This window comes from Eucalyptus grandis, chromosome 8 (assembly GCF_016545825.1).
Source record: "Eucalyptus grandis isolate ANBG69807.140 chromosome 8, ASM1654582v1, whole genome shotgun sequence".
Classification (NCBI taxonomy): Eukaryota; Viridiplantae; Streptophyta; class Magnoliopsida; order Myrtales; family Myrtaceae; genus Eucalyptus; species Eucalyptus grandis.
Genome location: NC_052619.1, coordinates 642,507 through 666,460, shown reverse-complemented (window position 1 = coordinate 666,460; position 23,954 = coordinate 642,507). Strand labels below are relative to the sequence as shown.

Sequence of the window (23,954 nt, the reverse complement as noted above, 5' to 3'; positions counted from 1 at the left end):
ATCATTTGGTTCTTGCGAATATTCAGGGACTTCTGTCTGTACAGAGTATCTCTTTATATGCCTTTTTTGGTCTGCCAATTGAACTAGATACAGTTTGATGAAAAGTATAACGTGGAATCGGGTTGATTCTTATGCGACAAACAAATTATCAATTCCAAAATCTATGGCTCATGTTCAATCCAAGAGAACGTCAAGAAACCTTATGTTCCTCGCAGGGATTGTCCTCCTGAACAAGTACTTGCATGGCTTCGAATTTGTCGATATGAGGTTGAGCTGTGCTTTAGATCACAAATCTATGGCTCACCCGAGATTAGATCCAAAATCCGAGGCTCAAGCTCGCCGGCTAAGCTCGAGCTTGACAATGGAGGATTGAAATGGCAGTAGGTGGTGAAAGACGGCAGTGGCGGAAGACCGCGGGATTAACTTGACAGTGAGTCTGAGTTGATGCCGTCCCTGGTGGAGTGAATGGAAGAAGAAGAAGAAGAAGAAGAAGAAGAAGAAGAAGAAGAAGAAGAAGAAGAAGAAGAAGAAGAAGAAGAAGAAAGAAGAGAAAAGAAAAAGTAAAAATGACACGTGTCGCCCATTCAATGGATTTGCGTAAAAATGATGTGTCACCACTATTGTATCTAATATTTTCTTGAAAGGAGAGAGGAAGATTTATGTAAGGTGGGCCCAACGCAACACTTATTACCCGATAAATAAACTAGTATTTTACTAAGTTGGCCTACTCCATATTTTGTCATCAATACGCAAGTAATATAGGCATTGACTTTGTCCACCTCGATTGGCATATGCTTAGCTCAAGGTGAGATTCAAACTTGATTATCCTTCGTGTCCGTCACATTGCTCTATATTAAGACCCACCCAGACTTCGCTCAAGATCTTCTTCGTGGAGTCTCATCCTTAGAGAAAAGCAAGGCAACCAAAAAGCTACTTATCACGTTCACAAATCAATAAAAGAGTAAATGGCTCTCCACCTCGCTACATTTCTCAGTTCTAAACCCATGAAGTCACTTTCGTTTAATTTGCCTTCGATCGCCAATCCCAGCCACAGATCTCCCAAGTGCATGTCCTCCAATCTTGGCTCTGGCTCCACCTCCAAGTGAGTTTTCCAACACTTCCCACTTCCATTCACTCCTGTTTTTTGGAGCTAATGAGAGTGTAATTTAGCCTTTGATGTTGAATGCATGCGTGTAATATGTATCTTTTGCAAGAACTGTACATATCTTATGTTATAGAAGTTATGCTTTGCAATAGTTCCCTTTTAAGAGGTTGAATTGGGCATCTTCAATTCACCACCTTGAAGGTTTGATATTATCATCCAAGCTTGTCTAGCCAACACATGAAGCCTCTCACATTCAAGTTCTATCTTCTTCTACCACACTACACTGACTTGAGCGTGCCTATTTGGGGGGTCCTCCCTATAACCCTCCTCAACCGTTTCTCTCTTGGGGGTCACAAGCATAGTGGACATAGACCTTCCAGAGAGACTTTTCAAGAGCCTAGCTCACCACACGACTAGGACTGATTAAGTCACTAAAAGGTTTCATCTCTGGACTTCGAGAATTCTGAGATGTGAAGAGACTTTTCAAGAGCCTAGCTCACCACACGACTAGAACTGATTAAGTCGCTAAAAGGTTTCATCTCTGGACTTCGGAAATTCTGAGATGTGAAATAACGAGAGAATATTTCCTCCTCTTGGGAAAGACAAATATACAAGAAGAATTTGGGGTATGAAGCGGGTGGACATCGGCAACTACAATTTTATTTTACACCCCAACCATTGACAATTTCCATATCATACATGAGACAGAATGTTATCCTGTTCCCCTTCTTTCACGCTAATTGTGCATATTATATTCATGATGCTGAACCAAGTGAGGCAAGTTGCACAACCCCCTGTCCAACACTCTCCTATTCAGCTCGACCAACCAACAACAATGGACACCGACGTCCCAACAGCCCCATCCCCAAGTACATTAGTTAAAAAAAAAAAAAAAAAAACCTCACTTGTCAAAGTTAACTATGGCAAAATAAAAAAAAAAAATATTAAAATGCCAATGACGATTGTCAAACATTTTCGAGTAGGTATGCATCATGAAACCATCGTCATTGCTAACATAAGAACTGCCAAATGGCAACATTAGAGAGAGGGTGGAAGTGGCTATTGGATTTAATTTATACGAGAACTTGTCCGATCAATCATAAACCTATTGTACGGATGTTGATTCAGTCCTAAACTTTTTAATTTTGCTAATTTAGTCCTAAACCTTCCTATGGAATTTCAATATAGTCATTCTGATTAATTTTCATAAGAAATAGAAGTAGAGCACTACGTAGGATGGTAGGTGATGACTGAATTGTCATGTCAATCTTGTATAAAGCTATACTTATAAATGAATATTATTCCGTTAACTTCTATAGAACTTTAACAAAATGAAAGTGGGCAAAAGCTTTTGTGATTGGTGGGGAAGTGGTCATGAAACTGTAGGCGGTCCCATAGAGATAATGAAAGGACAGGATTTCATCGGTATAAACAATACTAACATGTGCTTTAGATCCGGGGCCAGCACCAACCACCACATTAGCACGGAACTCATGAAACTATGCAAAGAATTAGGCCGGCTTTACAACGTTACGAAGAAATTCATGACTTTATAGTTATCCTCGGAGATCACTCAAGGCAAGGGACAAGCTAAGGCACGAGTTATAAGGCTACCAATGCCAACTCATAATCATTTGGTTCTTCCAAATATTCAAGGACTTCTTTATACACAGAGTATCTCCTTTTACGCCTTTTTTGTCTGCTGATTGAACTAGATACAATTCGATGAAAAGTGTCAAGTGGAATCGGGTAGACTCTAATACGGTGAATAAATTCTTAATTCCACAATGAAAGATAAAACTAAAAAAAAAAAAACTGGAAAACTGAATTAGCATGAACAGGCTTTCTTATTTCAGTAGAATGGGGAATGCCCTGGTCAATTCTTATGTTAAGTTTAAATTCCTAAGTATCGATATGCCAACCGGCCAAAGTTCTTACAATCCATTTGAATCCTCAATCTACTTCATGATATTTAAGTGCATATGGTACACCCTTTCGCGATTTGACATTTAACAAGATCCAGCATCCAATTTGTTCCCTGCTTGTAACGAACCATAAGAAATCACTAATTATTCAAATGTTTAATCCAGGGAGAACGTCAAGAAGCCTTTTCTTCCTCGCAGGAAGGCACACGTTCAGGTAACCCACTCCATGCCATATGAAAAGATCGAAATATTCAAATCCATGGAGGAATGGGCTGAGAAGAATGTACTGGTTCACTTGAAACCTGTCGAGAATTGTTGGCAACCACAAGACTTTCTGCCGGATGCAACATCAGATGGATTTGAAGAACAAGTTAGGGAACTTAGGGAGAGGGCTAGGGATATCCCTGATGACTACTTTGTTGCTTTGGTTGGAAGCATGATAACAGAAGAAGCCCTTCCGACTTATCAGACAATGCTTAATACTCTGGATGGAGTTAGAGACGAGACTGCTTCGAGCCTAACACCTTGGGCCGTTTGGACAAGGGCATGGACTGCGGAGGAGAACAGACACGGTGACCTCCTGAACAAGTACTTGTACCTGTCTGGACGAGTGGACATGAAGCGAATTGAGAAAACGATTCAGTATCTGATCAGGGCGGGGATGGTAAGATCCTACCTCTACTAAGACCAACTAATATGCAAGTCCATCAGCACAAAATCACACTCATATGCATGCAAATCTTGAGCATCTCAAAGGGACACTGAATGCACTGGAATCATTTTAGTGAATATATATGACCATCGCAACTCTTAATGTTGATTGTCATGTTCAAATATAAGTTGTGCCTTTGCAATTGAACAATGATTTATGCACATGACTTTAAAATTGAACTGTCATTTCACGAGAATTAGTTGAGACAGATGCCACCAAAAATTTAAGGCAACTTTGTACTTGCTGGGGCTAATTACCTCTCTATATTTTTATCCCAGGATCCTCGAACAGAAAACAATCCCTACCTCTTCTTCATATACACTTCATTTCAAGAAAGAGCGACATCTATTTCTCATGGAAACACAGGCAGGCTTGCTAAGGCACATGGGGAAATGAAATTGGCTCAAATTTGTGGTATGATTGCATCAGATGAGAAGCGTCATGAAGCAGCCTATACAAAAATCATGGAGAAGCTCTTCGAGATTGATCCAGATGGCACTGTCTTGGCACTTGCCAACATGATGAGAAAGAGAATCACTATGCCAGCTCATTTGATGTATGATGGTTGTGATGACAACATTTTCTCCCATTACTCGGCTGTTGTACAGAGGCTCGGTGTTTACACAGCGAAGGACTATGCAGATGTCCTGGAGTTTCTGGTGGGAAGGTGGAAGGTGGAGAATCTGACTGGACTTTCAGCAGAGGGAAGAAAAGCCCAGGAATACGTCTGTGATTTAGTACCAAAAATTAGAAGGCTGGAGGACAGAGCTTTGGAAAGGGCCGAGGAAGCACTCACTATTCCCTTCAGCTGGATTTCTGATAGACAAGTGAAGCTTTAGGGTATAAATTTCCCACATAGCAGTTGGAATCAGTCTTTTACAAGCTTTTAGTCTCAAGATATTTAGATGGCAATAAGAAAATCCCAAGTCGTGTAGGGATATTGCAGTGACATGATCTGTTCAACCGATAGACTCTGTATCTCTATTATCTCGGCAACCTTTTGGTGTCTCTCTTTTGGGAGGAAAGCCTGTTTTTAAGATAGAACGGTCCACTTTAAGTCATTAGAAAGGCAATGTATGGTGCGCCTCTATGTAAGCAGGGTTTTTTAGATTGTTACTTGGGCTATTAGGCTCCGGAACCTTATTGAGGAGTTAACCGTTTTTAACTTTATGGATAGACCCTTACCATGGTCGGGCAAGGCTGTTGAGGCTCCACCTCGCAACGGCTTGGCAAGGTTGACCCTTGTTGGTGGCTGGTGAGGCTTGGCCTCGTCAAGGGTTGTTGAGGCTCTGGTGAGGTTGTCTGGCTAGTCACTAGCCATCATTGTGGGCAATGATTGGGTAGAGGATGAAGAAGAAGAAAAAGAGAAAAAGAAAGAAAAGAAAAAGAATAAAGGAAAGGAAAAAAAATCTGCGTGCTAGAAAAATATTACCACCGGACTGATTTGTGTTAGTTAAAATGGTGCCTGTATCATTGCAGTTGCTTATGTAAAAGATTTCGCACTCGTTGAGCCCAAATGTTTTCTGTTAGTTAGACAGGGAGAAATGCCTAAGAAATACGTACTTCATGAACATATGAAGTTAATGGATACTAGGGTTTTGAGAAGAGAATTATGGACCAAGATCAGTAGTGAGAAAAGAAGTATTTGTCATTTTAGCTGTTGCTCTTGTCGGGGTGGCATATCTGGTACATAAACCATAAAAAACTTGGAAAAAACAGTTTTAGTAGCTATATTTCTTGCATGTGAGCTACATCACCTCCACCAAGGATGAACACATATCAACTAGTGGATCTTGTCTCATTTGAATTTGAGATTCAGTTAGCATCACTGTATTCTTTTGATAAAATGGGAAATTCACTATATGAAATGTCATTCTCTCCTTTACATTGTGTTGCATTCTTTGTCTCAACTATTATTTTACTATCAAGCATATCACTTTTTATTAATAAAGTTAATCTATATGCATTACCATGTTCGACGTAATCAATAAATGTGGCCACGTGATATAAAGTAACTCAATAGTGGACAAAGGTATTCGATTTCAATAATGCACATATACCGGCATCACCTCTTTAAAAAATTGGGTATAATTGAACTCAATTGTCATCAAACGTAATTGAATACGAAAGTGAATCTTTTCAACAACCATCCAAAGTTGATGCATGCAAACGTAGCAATGAATATTAAAGCTCTGAATATTCTTGGATGTCGAATCAACTTAGGGGCAAACATGAATCACATAAGGGCAAATTGATGGAAATTTTTGTTATTTCTTTGGATTGATATCATAAAAAAGCCCAAGTATATCTATGACAAATTTACTCCGAACTAACCTTTTAACCACAAAAAACCCCCCCAATTGTACCACTTGTGACAAATTTACCTTCCGTTAGTTTTCATTAAATTCTATTGTCAAATTGCTGAATTGGATGACACATGACAATTGACAAGTGTGCTAATTTGGGGTTTTACCCTCAACTTATTACAGGTGTATCAGTTTGTGATTTTTCATAGTATTAATCTAATAATGGAAACTAATAGAGAGTAAATTTACCGCAAATGTACTAGCTTAGGTTTTTTATGATCAAAAAATTATTTTAAGATAAATTTGTCAAAAATGTACAAGTTTAGAGTTTTTGGTAATCAAACAATTATTTTGGGATAAATTTGTTAAAAAATATACCAATTTGGGATTTTTTTTTTTTTTTTTTTTTTTGTGGTATTAACCATATTTCTTTTGACATGCAACATGGACACATCACAAGAAAAACTAATTTTCATCAACTTTATTGACTAATTACAAATAATGAAGAACTAAGAGATTAACTAGTCACAATTTCCACCACCACACTGAGTGGCACTGTTGGCTTCGGGCTTTTTCTCCCTCATGAAGGGGAGAAGTTTGAATCCCCAGCACATCGCAGGTGGACTTACCCACTTCACAGGGGTGATGGGTTCCTCCGTGGGCCTCAGGGTTTGCCCGCCGGCTGTCAGCTTATGGGTTTCCTTGGGTCATAAAAAAAAAAACTAGTCACAATTTCCTCTCTCTTCACTTAAGCTACCAGTGATTCAGAAAAGAACATAGCACAAAGATCAGAAAATGAACGTGTGTGATTGCTCACAAGGTTGAAGAATGAGGGGATGTTAGAGACTTATCGGGTTTATTTTTCAGTAAGCTAATCCATGAGATGAAAATGCCAGATTACCCATGGGAAAAGCTTAGCTGACCGTCACTCTGTTAATGACGGAGTGACGGTCATGTAAGGAGCGCACATTTAAAATGGAAACCGGTTGACTTTTTCAACCGATTTCCATCTTTCACCCAATTTTTTTTTATTCTAATTTTATGTTTTCTTATGCCTCCAGAATGCAGGCATAAGCGGCCTCAAAAGCAACGCGGGGCTATTCTCCCGGGTCGACATGAGACACCTGTTAAGTTTTAACACGATCGAAGCGCAAATGGAACTGTAGATGAAGAATGTGTACAACGTCAAGCTGAACATCTCGCTGGGATCATTGTGCCACTGCAGTGAGCCAGGATGGTTTAGAGTGTGCTTCGCGAACATGACTGAAGAAAAACCCTCGAGATTGTCATCTGGCGCATTAAGGCATTCGTCGAATCTGCCTCCAAAGGCCGTGATGAGGCCATTAGTGGTCAAAGGTGCGACGAGGCCATTGTCTTGAGGAAGAAACATTGTTATTATTGTTTGTATTGAACTATATGCTTTAAAGCTCAAGAACCTTTTTATTGATAATTCTAGTTAACACGACGTAATTTTATCATATATTTACTATCAGCTTGATAGTAGTTTGCTGAACTAAAGCATGTGAATTTTCTTGTAGAAGAAAACAACCCTTGATCAGTTGATGCACATTGACTCTTCTGTGAATTTGGATTGCACGGTATGATGTTTCCAAAATAATATGTAGAATTATTTGGAAATTTATGTCATAGCGTTTATCAATTGAATTGATGTATACAATTTGCCAGGATGAGGGTGCAAGGAAGTTTATTGATTTCCACATAATTAGTAACTTAGATGAGATGAGTGCTCGACCCAATCGACCGTCATCTAAGGTCACGTGACCTCAAGCATTGCCTATGTCGCGCGATTCAAGTCAATAGTTGCCTAGGTCACGCGACCCATGTGTCGCCTAAGGTCCGATGCCTGGGTCACACGATTTAGGCCAATGGTCACCTAGGTCACGGGACCCAGGCATCGCTTGGGGTTTGATGGCAATCGTCAGGGTCAGGTGACCCTCAGGTGACGATTGCTAGTGCACGCGACCCCTTGGCTGGTGGTCATTAGCCTTCAATTGGCTTTTCTGTGCAGCGGTCTTCGGAGAAGATGAACAGTAATTAAGGGCCAAGATTTAAATTCCGAGAATGCAACTTCTCAAAGGACCTCCGAACCTGCTTTGGGCTAAATGCCTTTGGAGTCCTTTGAAGATATAATTGTATTTCTCCAAAGTTAAGCAAAAAAACGAACGAAATGCATTTGCGTTTGGCCAAGGGACTTTAGAGTCCCAAAGCCTATTATAAATGCTGAACTAAACAAGGCCATAATGACATTAACGATTGTTTTAATAGGTAATAATATTTTTCTTATAATTATTTATATTTTAGTATCTAAGTTTTTTTTTTCTTACATCATATTTATGAAAATTGATTGCTTGGGCCTCCTTATAATTTTATCTATCAATTTAAGTTTGTAATAAAAAAAATTGAAAAGAAAAATTGGGTAGAAGATGGAAACCGGTTGAAAAAGTCAACCGGTTTCCATCCAAGATGTGCGGTAACTTTTAAGCACTTACCTTTTTAATCCCAAACAATAAAAATAAAAGGTTAACCCTATTTCTTTCCATTTCTTTTCCAATTTCCGTTTCTTTCTCTTTCTAAATTGGCACATGGAATCCCGATGTGGTTTCGAGATTTCTCTAAATAGGTAATTGAAAAATTTGTAAGCATCTCCATAAAAGAGGATGGAAGCACAAATTCATAAAATATGTTTGATTTGATTACTCACGTTCGAAGAGAACACACAATAGGAATTCATGAGAAACTCGATTACAAGACTTCATATTTTAAACTTTGAATGAAAGGATCATGAGTTAACAAACACTTTAGATGCCATAACAATAATCGGAAAAGCTTGACGCTGTTTCTTAATGGCGGACTTTACCAATTACCACTTGGTATATAGATAAGCTTAAAAACAGCATCTGGCAATTGCCCTTTGGTAACCAGGTCTTATTGCTTGAAATTCAGTAATTGAGATTAACAGGTGATGCTTTGAGAATTTTTAGTAGCCCATTAAAATTGCAAATTCATGCTTTGTTTAATTTTGGAGAGTTATCAATCCCGAGAAAAAGATAATCCACCATAATTTTATCTAACATATTTTCTTATAACAATGTGGGATTGCTCTTAGAACTATCATCCTCTATTAACTAAATATAAAATTGGGGTCGTGGTAGTTTAATTAGTCATCCAGATTTTTTGTGGGGAATTTCAGTCTCTGGGAATTTCTATTACTCATCTATAGACAGTGAAACTTTTTTTATAGATAGGAGAAAACCAAATAATTATGAAGCTAACATTATATGTTCTAATCATATTTTATTCCAATATCATCTTCTATTCATCCCTAGTAATTACGAAATTTAATTTATCGCCATTGTAAAACATAACTTACACATTCACCGTTAGAATGTTGAAATACGGAAGAATTCAGTTATAAAGCTAATATATTACACGTGGGTAATGAACTTAATAATAATCCAAAAAGCTATCGCTCTAGAGTAAAGTAAGAGAAGAAATTAAAATTTGTAAGACTCAATTTTTGTGTTAATTTGTACTGCACAAAATAGATTGAATGACGTATTTATTGGGTGAGATTATTTTACATAGTATATGAACTAGGGGTCTCATTCAGGTGGCTTAATAAGCCACTTGTAGAAGCTGCTAAAACTCAATCAGCTACAAACCGTCTTTTCTCGACGTTTAAGTTGTTAGGAAATGGATTAATAATGTATTTATTAGCACATAACTTAATACTCATCCTTGCATCCAAGCCCGTCTAACATGGGCATGACATATTGTGAATAGAGTTACTTTAACAAGATAATCGTCGAAACAAAAACCATGCATAATGACAAGTAAGAGAAGACTAAGAGATAGAGCGTCAAGATTTGAACTTTTACCTAATTATGACACCGTACTTTTTCCCAATGTTTAAACTGATAAGAGAGGGCCAGCAACGCACTTATATCATATGACTTAATATGTTTGTTATGTAACAAAGTGGCCGAAATGGTTGACGGTCGGCACAAATAAACTAGACATGAGTTTATTGCCGAGCTTTGGCTGGTAAAGTCAGACATATTTTTAGCCACTAAAACTAAATAGTTTTACTGTATACTGTATAATGACGAGTTTACCAACCTTGGACCTTTGGGTATGGATGGTGCGAAGTAGTTACGACTCATCTTGTAACGAGTCCAACATGTGAAATCCATATGATAACATCCACTCAGAGTTGCTATTGCTGATTTTCCCTCTCCGTCCTTTATCCTATCAAAAAAATTTACGCATTATTGCATCTCATGCATTAACCTGATAGCTGCCCATTAAATTCCTTCCACCCCTTTGGAAAAGCACAGTGGATGCAATTTTCAGAGTCTTTCTGACAGAATATTAGTAAGAAGTGTTTTCTTGTATATCTCTGTATGCTAGTACATTGTACATTTATAATGTATAGCTGAAAAAGTAAACTAGGAAAGGAAATATATGACAATATACATCTATCGGAGATTTCCTATTTACTGTATTAACAGAATATCTAATAGAATCAATTACAATTAGAATCAATTCTAAGATCTTCCAACACTCCCCCTCAAGCTAGTGGCCTATATATGTCGAGGACACCTAGTTTGCTCAATAGAAACTTGTGTTGTCTTTGGCATAGTGGCTTAGTGAAAATATCTACAGGTTGATCCACTATTCCAATGCCTTTTGTTATGAGAACTCCCTCTTTGATCTTGTCTCGAGTGAAGTGACAATCAACCTCTATATGTTTCGTTCTTTCATGAAAAACTGGATTTGCTGCTAACTTAAGTGCAGCATCATTATCACAGAACAACTTACTTGGTCCACTGACTTGTATTCCCAAATCTGATAGAAGTCCTCGTATCCAGACTATTTCACAAGTTGTTTTCGCCATGGCTTGATATTCTGACTCAGCTAATGACAATGATACAGTAGATTGCTTCTTTGTCTTCCATGAAATCAATGATTTTCCTAGTTTAATATAAAAACCAGTGATAGATCGCCTAGTTATCGGGCAAGTTGCGTAATCAGTGTCACAAAATGCTGTCATCCCCATATCACACTCACAAGATAAAAATATACCGAGCCCTGGGCATCCCTTCAAGTATCTTACAACCTTTAAAGCTGCATTCATATGTGACTCTTTTGGCATATGCATGAATTGACTGAGTATTTGTACGGCATAACATATATCAGATCTCGTCATGGTAAGATATATCAACTTTCCAACAAGTCGCCGATATCCTGATGGATCCCTAAGCAATGAATCGTTATTTGATGAAGAGGAATTGAGATCATACTCATGTGTTGTCAACTTGGCATTCTGTTCAATAGGAATTACTGCTGGCTTGCAACCTGATAACCCTGCTTCAAAAATGATTTCCAAGACAAATTTTCTCTGATTGAGAGAAATTCCTTTGTCAGACCTGGCGATTTCAATGCCAAGAAAATATTTGGGAGGTCCCAAATCCTTGATGTGAAAAGTGGAATGTAAATATTCCTTGAATCTCGCAACATGAGAATCATTATTTCTCATAATCAAAATGTCATCAACATATATCAACAAATAAATTGATGATTTTCCCACATTTCGTGTAAATAAAGCATAATCATGCTTAGAATGTTGGAAACCTGCAGAGGTTAATGCAGCAGTAAACTTGGCATACCATTGTCTAGATGCCTGTTTTAATCCATACAAGGATTTGCGAAGACGACATACCCGATACTCCCCCTGTCTGCGTAATCCTTGAGGAAGGTCCATGTAGATTTCTTCATCCAAATCACCATGAAGAAAAGCATTGTTTACATCCATCTGATGTAAGGGTCAATTGCGTATTGCTGCAATGGATAAAAAGGATCGGACGGTAACTTCCTTCGCGACTGGAGAAAATGTCTCGTGGTAATCAAAACATTCTCTTTGTGTAAAGCCTTTGGCTACCAACCTAGCCTTGTAGCGTTCTATAGAACCATCTGATTTGAACTTGATCTTGTAAACCCATTTACATCCGATCGGTTTTCGATCCGGTGGCAAGGGAACAACATCCCAAGTATGATTCTCCATGAGGGCAGTAAGTTCGAACTCCATTGCATGCCGCCACTTGGGATCTTTTGTTGCCTCATTGAATGAAGATGGTTCATGCTCTTCAGAAATTCGACTAATACAGCACATATGATTTGCTAATAACTGTTTGAAGGAAACATATGAGGAAACGGGATAGTGTGTACCTGAAGAGTTGGCAGTAGAACAGATATAATCTTTCGTCCACGTAGGGGGATGACTCCGTCTTTCAGAACGACGAGGTTGGTCAACCAAACGTGCAGGAGCCACAGATAAGTTAGCAGTCACTTATGTTGTGTCCACTGAGAGAGGAACTGCCTCAGATGAAGCTTGTAATTCTGTCTCTGGATGGGAAAATTCCACTAGTGCTAGTACCATTGAGGGTTGAGGCACCATAAGAAAACCCGGTGCTAATGACAAGTCTTCATCAGATAGGAGAAACCGATTGTCTTATGATAAAGTGGCTTGTGACGAAAATAGCTTGTCTTTGAAAGGAAAAGTTTCTTCATGGAAAATAATATCTCTACTGGTAAAGAAATGCCCTGTAGAAAACTCCATGACACGATAACCCTTTTGAAGAGAAGGGTATCCCATAAAGACACATCGTGTTGCACGGGGACTCATTTTATCTCGAGGACCCACATTTGTTGTATAACATAAACAACCAAAAACTCTAAGATGGCTATTATCTGGTTGTTGCTTGTAAAGCATCTCAAAGGGAGATTTACCATGAAGAATTCGACTTGGCATGTGATTAATCAGATAGGCAGCTGTGACCACACAATCTCCCCAAAATTCTTCAAGGATGGAGGCTTGATATTTGAGTGCACGAGCTACCTCTAAGAGATGTCTATGTTTTCTCTCAACAACTCCATTTTGCTGTGGAGTATAAGTACAAGAACTTTCATGGAGAATTCCATGAGTAGATAGCAAAGTTGTGCAATCAGAAGTAAAAAATTCTCGCCCATTATCTGTACGAATTCGATGTACAGATTTATCAAATTGATTCCTAATTAAGGAAAGAAAGTTTGATAAATGAGTAAATGTTTGGCTCTTTGACTACATAAGATATAGCCAAGTGGCACGACTATAGTCATCAACGATGGTAAGAAAATAACGAGACCCATCACGATGGGGAGTATGATAAGGTCCCCAGATGTCCATGTGAAGCAAAGAAAAAGGATTTTTGGCTCGAGATGTACTAACTGGAAAATATGCTCGAGTTTGTTTAGCTAAAGGACAAATGGAGCACTTTAGATGAGGAAATTTAGCACTATGGCCCAATTGTTGATGCAAAAGAAGATTTTTATTATAACTGATCGTGTTACAATAAATGCCTTTATTCAATAATTCTAAATCTTCTGGAGAATTTGTCCAAAAATAGAGTCCTTGTGCCTCATTACCTAAGCCCATCACTTTCCCAGTCGAAGGGTCCTGAAAGACACAATTTTTGGAATTAAATATGGCTTTACAGGAATTGTCCATACATACTTTTGCAACAGAAAGAAGATTGAACTCAAAATCTGGAATGTATAGGACATTTTTAAGAACAAAGTTCTAATCAAGACATACGGTACCGATTTTAGTAACATGTGTAATGTTCCTATTTGGAAGACGTACCGTAACAGGAGACTATAGATTTTGATGGATTTGGGAAAATAGGAATTCATTACAAACTATGTGGTCACTAGCGCCTGAATCGATAATCCATGCATCAATAGACAATGAATTCCTTCCATGGAGAAAAGTACCTGAGAATCCTGCACCAGCGTCACCAGTCTTGAGTTGGCTCAAAGCTTGCACAATATTTTCATATTGTTCTTAAGTTATACTCTGCTGGGATGTTCCACCACTCTTTTGTGTAGAGACTTGATATACAGAAGACTCATTTTCCTTTTTATTGTTGGGTCTCCCATGTAATTTCCAACATGTATCTATAGTATGGTGTGGATGTTTGCAATATTCACAATATTTATTTTTAAATTTTGAATTTTGCATACTGACCTTCCCTGTTATCGGTGCATTTCGTGCAACGGACGAAGCTTTATATACTGGTGCTGACGTGGCAAAATGTCGAGCGTCCGATTGCACGCGATGATCCCAAACGTCCGATGGTGCGCGATAATCCCAGCCGTTCGATGGTGCGCGAGAATCCCAGCCATCCGATGGCGGGCGAGAATCCCAGCCATTCGATGTGAGGAATTGATCCAGTCCATTCGATCCGACAGATCTCCCTCGACCGTAAGATCTCACGCCGCGATCCCAGCCGTCCATTCCAGAAGACCTAAAAGCCCTTGATCATTTCGCGAAGCTGCGGCCGCGAAACCTCGCCCTCTTCCTCTCGATTCTCTTCCGGTCTCGACTAGGGTTTCCATCGAGACGAATCCAGAAGGGAAGGCAGCAAAGCCTGTCCCTTCTCCGACGCGAGCGTGGTCCGTTACGGCAGTCCTCTGATTTTCCTCTTGCACGGCCAACCGGAAGATCCGGCCGAGCGATGGTTGGGATCCATCGCAAGAACTTGCGATCGGAACACGACGTAGGAGTCGTTCAAGGTAAGTAAAAATCTCGTGGCTTTCTCCTTTTCCTTAATCGCGTGATATTGTCGGAGAGTGGCCTCCAGCCCCTCCAATTTGTCTTCGGCCGCTTCGATTTCGTTCCACAGGCCCCACAGCCGGTTGAAGCAAGCGGTCACCGAAAGGTTCCCCTGTTTTAGCTCAGTTAGGGCTTGTGTTAACGAGAAAAGCCTCGCCCTATCTGACTTTCCATACATCTCTTACAGGTTATCCTAGTATTGCTTCGAATCTTCTGTTGGAGGAAGTCCGACGGCGACGTCCGGCGCCAAGCAATTGCCGATCCAGGTGCGCACCAACTGATTGCATCGCCTCCAATGTCTCCACAGTCGCTCTTCCATTGGGTAAGGAATTTTTCCTTCGATGAATTCTTCTTTAGATTTAGTAACGAGTGCTCGTCGGAAATCGTGGGCCCAAGAGTGGTAGTTCGCCGTCCCAGTAAGAGGTTGAGTGTTTAGGCGCAACTCCAGCCCGTCTGCTGGCAATGTGTAGAGTGGATCTCCGAGCTCCGGCCGCCCTCCATTGAACGGAAAAAGATACGGCGGTCCGTGTGAAACCGGGTAGGGTTCCATCCCTTAACCCGGTATGAATTCGGGTCTGTGACCAGCATTCGACTGACCCGACTCACCAGTCGAGTTGGTTCCATATGGATACTGGCCCCATTGATGCCATGGGGCTAGAGGCCGCAAGGATTCTCGGGAATCATGATCTTTTGGGAGCGAGGGCAAAGGGCGAGACATTGGTCACTTGCCCTTCTCCAGTCGATCCATTAGGATCAGAAGCTGAAATAGTTTGATCCTGAGTTGATGAATCTTTTGCTGAGGGATTCATAACATTCTTGTCTTTTGTCATGATATTGAGAATGAATTCTTGATTGCTTTGCTAATCTGTTCTGCAGGAAGGAATCCTCAATTACAAATCAGAAAGAAGCAATGGCAATTCAGAAGCGTTGCGGAAGCTAGGACAGTAAATGGAGCTCTGATATCATGACAGAATATTAGTAAGAAGTGTTTTCTTGTATATCTCTGTATGCTAGTACATTGTACATTTATAATGTATAGCTGAAAAAGTAAACTAGGAAAGGAAATATACGACAATATACATCTATCGGAGATTTCCTATTTACTGTATTAACAGAATATCTAATAGAATCAATTACAATTAGAATCAATTCTAAGATCTTCCAACACTTTCCTTTGTTCACTCGAAGCTTTGAAGGCTCGGTTGGCACGGACTGACCGTTATTTAATACTTTTCGGACGATGATAAATGTCAATCAATGCGTGAACAATTCAACAGTTGGCATGGCACAGTTATGCGCCCCTGTAAATTTCAGCAAAGTTCATATAAACGAAAAAAACAAGGAAACGCGACTGACTAAAGAGATGTGCCTGAAATACTTTAGAGTGAAAAAAAAAAATAGAGAGAGAGAGAGAATCAAATTGACCCATCTTTGAATTAGGGCCGGTGGTAATTTGTTAATCGAAACATAATATACAAAATATATAGTTTTTGAATCAAAACAGCTAATTATTATCAAAGAAAAACAATAAAAAAGATAACAATAATAATAATTGTCATTGTTAATGCCGTGATTCTTTATTAAATATAAGAGTTAGTGTGTTTATATAAACATTTCAAGAAATTGTCACGCGCACTTAGTAAATAAATTTAATATATGCATTTTTTTAAGTATTATTGTTAGAGAATGACTCAGACCATGTACATTCATAATCGCTGAATTGCAAAATTCAACCGATCAATGCTCGTAAGAGATCCAATTAGTCGCCGATTGAGTCTGGGCAACTTTTTGGATGCTACAGAGACATTGATAAGCATGCTCCATCATATATTTTTGATTTTCAAGACATTAGTTAAACTTGTGCATCTAGGAATGGATTATCAAACTTCTGTAATCTCCGGAGAAAGGGGGAATAAGACTAGGCAAAGTTCGGACAATATATCCCCCATCTTCGAACTCTTAGGTGGACCTCGTGAATGTGAGGAGTAAGCTAGGGATGGTATCTCTGATGGGAGAACGGTAATAATTCGAACAATATCGAACCAACGCAGCGGAATAAAATAATCTCACATCTTGTGTAAACCTAATAGGAATCGATATAGTAGAGTAAAATAAATACCAAGCACGCGAACACAAGACGATTGTTTACGTGGAAAAACCTCATCGATGTGAGGAGATAAAAAACCACGGGACCGGAGTCCACCCGAAAATCTTCACTATCAATAAAATTGTTCTTCTCTAGCAAATACTAGAGGTACATAGCAGCAAACACCTCAAGAACATAATTCTTGGCAATACACATGAACTTCACAAGAGATCAAGAATAAATCTGACCAAAAACGCAGGTTTTGATCAATCCACGAAAAATCTGATGTAGGGAGCTTCAAACGAAAATCAAACCGTTTAGATTCGAGAAAATTGCTCCACGAACATGCTGACAAAATTTCAGCTCAATCGGACCACGTATCGACGTCCGACGCCAGCTTGATGTAAATCAGATATTGCCACAAACCCCAGATTTTCTGCTTTCTCTTTTTCTCTTGTTATTGTTTCCTTTTCTGCAGCTACCTTTTTATATAGATAGTGAGAAACCAAATTTTCTCATATAACTTATTATATGGGCTCAAGCCCTTTTTGGGCTTGCAACTCATTGGGCCTCCTCCACATAGGAGTGAACCCAGCTAACAAATCTCCCCCTCACGACAATGTGGAGGGATTCACCATCCCTGCTATCAATTGGCAATGTTCAAGCTTCTCTCTTGGTAGTCTTCGTCATCATATCGGAGCCATTATGATCCGTATGAATTTTCTCAAGTTCCAACAACTTTTCATCTAGAATATCTCTTATCCAATGATATCTAACATCAATATGTTTCGATCTAGAATGAAAAGATGAATTCTTACCAAGATGAATTGCGCTTTGATTATCACAAAATAGCACATACCTCTTTTGCTTGAACCCAAGTTTTCTAAGAACTTCTTCATCCATAGCATCTCTTTACTAGCTTCAGTCACTGCAATAAATTCAGCTTCGGTTGTAGAAAGTGCAACACACTTCTGCAATCTTGACTTCCATGACACAGCTCCACCAGCAAAAGAAATCAAATAACCAGAAGTAGATTTACGAATATCAATATCTCCTGCCAAGTCGGAATCTGTGTATCCAACTAACTCAAGTTTCCCGGTCCCAAAACTGAGTTTCAAATTTGAAGTTCCCCGAAGATACCTCATAATCCACTTTACTGCATTCCAGTGCTCTCTGCCTGGATTTGACAAATAGCGACTAACAACGCCAACTGCATGCGCCAAGTCTGGGCGTGTACATACCATCGCATACATTAAGCTTCCTACAGCTGAAGCATATGGAACATTGTCCATATCTTTCTTTTCTTTATCAGTAGTAGGACTTTGCATCGTATTTAACTTAAAGTGGGCAGCAAGAGGAGTACTAACCACTTTAGCCTTGTCCATGTAAAATTTCTGAAGGATCTTCTCGATATATTTCTCTTGTGACAAAAACAACTTCTTAGCATCTCTGTCTCGAGTAATTCTAATACCAAGAATCTGCTTCGCCGAACCCAAGTCTTTCATGGCAAAAGACTTGCTCAACTGTTTCTTCAATAACTCAATTCTTGAAGCATTCCTGCCAACAATTAGCATATCATCAACATAAAGCAAGAGAATAATAAAGTCATCATCAGAAAATTTTTGGACAAACACACAGTTATCCGAGGAAGTCTTCTTATAGTCTTGTTCTGTCATAACTGACGCAAATTTCTTATACCACTGCCTCGGTGCTTGTTTTAGGCCATAGAGACTTTTCTTCAATTTGCACACATAATCCTCTTTTCCTTTCACTTTGAAACCCTCAGGTTGTTCCATGTATATCTCTTCCTCCAAGTCACCATGTAGGAAGGCTGTTTTAACATCCATTTGCTCAATTTCTAAATCTAGGCTAGCTACCAAGCCTAGTACCACACGGATAGAAGACATTTTCACTACCGGAGAAAATATATCATCAAAATCAATACCATTTCTCTGACCAAATCCCTTAACAACCAATCTAGCTTTGTACCGTGGTTGTAAAGTATGTTCATCTTGCTTCAACCTATATATCCACTTGTTCTTCAAAGCTCTTTTACCTTTAGGTAACTTCACCAACTCAAAAGTATGATTATCATAAAGTGACTGAATCTCATCTCGCATAGCATCGAACCAATTGCTTTTGTACTCATCTTCTATTGCTTCTGCATAGCACTCCGGTTCGCCTGCATCAGTCAATAATACATACTCATCTTCAGAATACCTGATGAAAGGTCGTCGGTCTCTAACGGATCTCCGGACTGGAACATCCAGTGGAACATCTAATTGAGCCTCTGGTTCAGGAATAGTATTATCTATTTCAACATGTTCAGGAACATGTGCGTTATTTGGAACATTGACTTCCTGCTGCTCTTCATCAACCTATGTAGGAATATTTGTAAGAGGAACTGGATCTAAATCAACCAGATTATCACTAACCTGTGGTGTTGAAATCATCTTCAATTTCTCAATATCCTCTATTGTTTGATCTTCCATAAACACAACGTCTCTGCTTCTTACAATTTTCTTTTCAAGCAGATCATAAAATTTGTAGCCAAGCATATCCTGTCCATAACTAATAAATATGCACTGTCGTGTTTTCACATCAAGTTTAGACCTCTCATCTTTGGGAATATGCACAAATGTTTTGCACCCAAAGACACGCAAATAATCATAAGAAATATCTTTGCATGTTCAAACTCTATTAGGAACATCAAACTCTAAAGGAACGCATGGAATAAGATTTAATACATGCACAACTGTACTTAAAGCCTCACCTCAAAAGGATCCAGGTAGCTTTGACTATGAAAGTAAGCATCTTACCATTTCAACCAATGTTCTGTTCATTCTCTCAGCTAAGCCATTTAACTGAGGCGTCTTGGGAGGTGTCTTTTGATGTCCAATACCTTGTTGTCTGCAATATTCATCAAAAGGTCTAATATACTCTCCCCTGTTATCAGTTCTGATGCATTTCAATTTGTTTCCTATCAATCTCTCAACTGAAGCATGAAATTGCTTAAAAGTATCTAACACTTGATTTTTAGTTTTCAAGGTATAAATCCAAATTTTCCTTGAAAAGTCATCTATAAAAGTAACAAAATAAAGAGAGCCACCAAGTGATTTTGTTTTCATAGGACCGCAAACATCATAATGCACTAAATCTAGTATACCTGACTTTCTTGAAGGAGGGGAGCTTTTAAATGCAACTCTATTTTGTTTTCCTGCTAAACAGTAAGCACACTTCTTTAGCGCTGAACTTTTCAATCCTGAAAGGAGCTTCTTCTTGGCCAATATTGACAAACCCTTCTCACTGATGTGACTGAGCCTCTTATGCCATAACTCAGTTGCATCTTCGCTATCTACTGCATTAATTTTGTCTGTAGACAATTTTGCCTGCATAATGTATAACGAAGAATATTTTTCACCTCTAGCCACAACAAGAGAACCTTTGGTGAGCTTCCATTGACCATTACTGAAGGTGCTGCAATACCCCTCATCATCCAACTTGCCTGTAGAAATCGAATTCAAGCGGATATCAGGTATATGTTTAACATTATTTTATACTAACCTCGTGCCATTGCTGGTTTCTAGGCACACATCACCGATGCCTACAACTTGAGCTAGTCCATTGTTTCCCATCTTCACAGATCTGAAATCACCTAACCTGTATGATGTAAAGAAATCCCTACGAGACGTAGCATGAACGGATGCACCACTATCAATTACCCAACTAGTCTCATGAGATACAAAATTCACCACATCACCATCAAAAATAGTGAGAAAGTCTTCTTTAAGTGCAGCGACACGATTATCATCACTGTCATTATCACTTATCTTCTCTTTACCTTTCTCCTTTTGTTTCTCCATTTTTAACTGGCGACAAAACCTCTGAATATGTCCCTTCTGATGACAATAATGGCACTCAACATTAGCAAATTTATTATACTTACCTCTACTTTTGTCTCAACTTTTATCTCTATTTCTCAGACCTCGAGACTCACTTCTTCCCATTTTCTCAACAACCAAGGCATCATAATGTGAAGAAGACGATCCTTGTGTCTTCCTTCTCATCTCTTCATTCAAAATACTACTCTTGGCCAAATCCATGGTAATAGTACCATCCGGGGCAGAATTAGACAAAGATGTTCGGAACGTCTCCCATGAGTCCGGCAAAGTTCCAAGCAACCATAGTGCTTGTATCTCATCATCAAACTTGATTCCCATCGCAGCCAACTGATTTATAATTCCTTGAAAAGAATTTAAATGATCAGTCAAACGAGTAACATCATGATATCTCAGAGCCATCATCTGTTTTATAAAAAATAACTTATTATTCCCAGTCTTTCGAGCATATAACTGTTCGAGCTTATCCCATAAACTGTGTGCATGTGTTTCCTCAATAATATGGTTCAAAACATTATCATCTACCAACTGCCTGATATAACCACACACTTGACGATGAAATATAGACCATTCAACATCAGTTTTATTCTCTGGTTTCTCCTCGGCAAATACGGGCAAATAAAAATCTTTCACATATAAAAGATCTTCCATCTTCCCTTTCCAAATATGATAATTCGAACCATTCAGTGTAACCATTCTACTCATATTCGTTTCCATTGTTTAACACAAGGTAGAAAAATCAAGCAATAATCCGATGGCTTTGATACCACTCTGATGGGAGAACGGTAATAATTCGAACAATATCGAATCAACGCAGCGGAATAAAATAATCTCCCCTCTTGTGTAAACCTAATAAGAATCGATATAGTAGAGTAAAATAAATACCAAGCACGCGAACACAAGACGATTTTTTACGTGGAAAAACCTCCTCGATGTGAGGAGATAAAAAAACCACGGGACCGGAGTCCACCCGAAAACTTCACTATCAATAAAATTGTTCTTCTCTAGCAAATACTAGAGGTACATAGCAGCAAACACCTCAAGAACATAATTCTTGGCAATACACATGAACTTCACAAGAGATCAAGAATAAATCTGACCAAAAACGCAGGTTTTGATCAATCCACAAAAAATCTGATGTAGGGAGCTTCAAACAAAAATCAAACCGTTCAGATTCGAGAAAATTGCTCCACGAACATGCTGACAAAATTTCAGCTCAATTGGACCACGAATCGACCTCCGACGCCAGCTTGATGTAAATCAGATATTGCCCAAAACCCCAGATTTTCTGCTTTTTCTTTTTCTCTTGTTACTGTTTCCTTTTCTGTAGCTACCTCTTTATATAGATAGTGAGAAACCCTATTTCCTCATATAACTTATTATATGGGCTCAAGCCCTTTTTGGGCTTGCAACTCATTCGACCTCCTCCACATAGGAGTGAACCCAGCTAACAATCTCTTCCCCTTCAATTCCTAGAATCACAATAACTTAGAATGAGGACTTCTCCAACACCACCCCCCCAAAAAAACCCTCTTTTTTTTTTTTTTTTTTTCCAATCTCACACGTGAACAATTGGGTAGTTGAGGCTTGGCAGCCGAAGGGTCCGAACTTGAAGAAACATTAGAGATACAGAACAGAACCTCCTAATCAAAGAATAGTCGCCTTGGAGTTTAGAGTAATGTAGAAGTTATTAATTGTTGAGACTTCGGAGGGACCGTTGTTGCGCGCATGCAATGTCTCAAAATCGAGCAAATGACCATGATCAGGTAATCGATGTTTGGAAAGTCGAACATTCACGAGGGAGCATGCTTAACGATGTCTCCGTAGCATCAAAAACTTTACCTCGACCTGTCTATTTTTTCAGTTTGCGCGTGCCTAACACATGCGACTTTTCAAGGACAAAACCGTGGTGTTTCATGATTTTCTTAGTCGAATCACTCTTTTGCCTGCAACTACGTCGAAAACTATAGAAATATATACAGAAAAGATTAAAAGGCGGCCGTAACGACAATTTGATTCGGTGAATTTCCTGGTGGGCCTAGTGAACTCATTTCTGGATTTTGTAAACAGCAATGACGACCTCATTATAACCAAATTTTAGGATTGATTCAACAGTTAGTATTGACTAAGTATCAATCAATGCGCAAAATAATATTGAGTAGATTAGTTGGGCAACTCAGTAAAATACTAGTCCATTTATTAAAAGACAAGTATCTGTTGGGCCCACCTTCCCCTTCCCTCATCTTCTCCGTCCCCCATCTTCTGTGTTTAATACTTGCTCTTCTTCTTTCCTTTTGAGTCCGCCATGGCTAGCTCGAACTGTGATTGGGCCATGGAGCTTGACCTCGAACCCGGAGCTTCAAGTAGCCCTAGCCGCTCAAGTTTCGAGCTCAACCTTAAGCTCATGGCAACAGCCAATTGAGCTTCGAGTTCGTGGCCATGGTGGCCTGAGCTTTGAACTCCCGTCCATGGCTGCTTGATTGAGACACTCAAGGACACAGACACTCAAAATGGAGTCTCCAGTTTCCATGGCTATGAAGTTCGAGCTTGAGCCTAAAGTTACTAGCTTGAACTCGAGCTAGTAGCAGCCATGGCAGCTTGGGCATGAGGTCGCAACCATGGTTGCCATATCACGAGCTTACAGCCATGGCGACCTAAGCTTTGACATCTTGCCGCCATGGTGTCACTTGAGCTCAAGCTCATGGAAGCCATGGCCATTGGAGTTTCGAGTGCATGGCTATGGTTTCTCATGGGAAAAGGCAACGGAGAAGATGAGAAAAAAGCAAGCAATAAACACCCGGGGGGAAGGGGGAGCAAGATTTATGCAAGGTGGGCACAAAGCGACATGTGTAGCCTAACGAGTAGACTAGTATTTTGCTGAGTTAGCCCAATTAGTGTACCCAATATTTTCTCGTCAATTAATGCACAAATAACAAGTGTATTGGTTTTGTAAAGCACCTCAATCTGTATGCTTAGCTCAAGGTGAGATGCCAGTTTGATTACCCTTCATGTCCATCCCATTCCCCTATATGAAGACCCAGCCAGAATTTGCTCAAAATCATCTTTGTTGTGTCTCATCCTCAAATAGAAAAACAAGCTAATCAAAAAGCTATTCATCATATTGACAAATCAATAAAAGAGCAAATGGCTGTCCAACTCAGTACATTTCTCACTTCTAAACCCACGAAGTCACTTTTCTTTAATTTGCCTTCGATTGCCAAGCCCAGCCACAGATCTCCCAAGTCCA

The 23,954-nt window shown here is 39.3% G+C and overlaps 1 protein-coding gene across 1 annotated transcript; it reads left to right on the top strand.

Annotated features, from left to right (window-relative positions):
* The first annotated feature begins 911 nt into the window (after positions 1-911).
* On the top strand, positions 912-4,822 carry LOC104456202 (stearoyl-[acyl-carrier-protein] 9-desaturase, chloroplastic). The gene is made up of 3 exons (XM_010070942.3): positions 912-1,102; positions 3,196-3,694; positions 4,021-4,822. The coding sequence occupies exons 1-3, from the start codon at positions 966-968 to the stop codon at positions 4,579-4,581; spliced, it is 1,197 nt and encodes a 398-aa protein (XP_010069244.2). The 5' UTR covers positions 912-965; the 3' UTR covers positions 4,582-4,822.
* The last annotated feature ends 19,132 nt before the right edge of the window (positions 4,823-23,954 follow it).

Coding starts and splice junctions, on each gene's coding strand:
- LOC104456202 (XM_010070942.3), top strand. CDS start 966: ATGGCTCTCCACCTCGCTACATTTCTCAGTTCTAAACCCATGAAGTCA. Junction 1,103..3,195: donor GGCTCTGGCTCCACCTCCAA/GTGAGTTTTCCA, acceptor TGTTTAATCCAG/GGAGAACGTCAAGAAGCCTT. Junction 3,695..4,020: donor ATCTGATCAGGGCGGGGATG/GTAAGATCCTAC, acceptor TTTTTATCCCAG/GATCCTCGAACAGAAAACAA.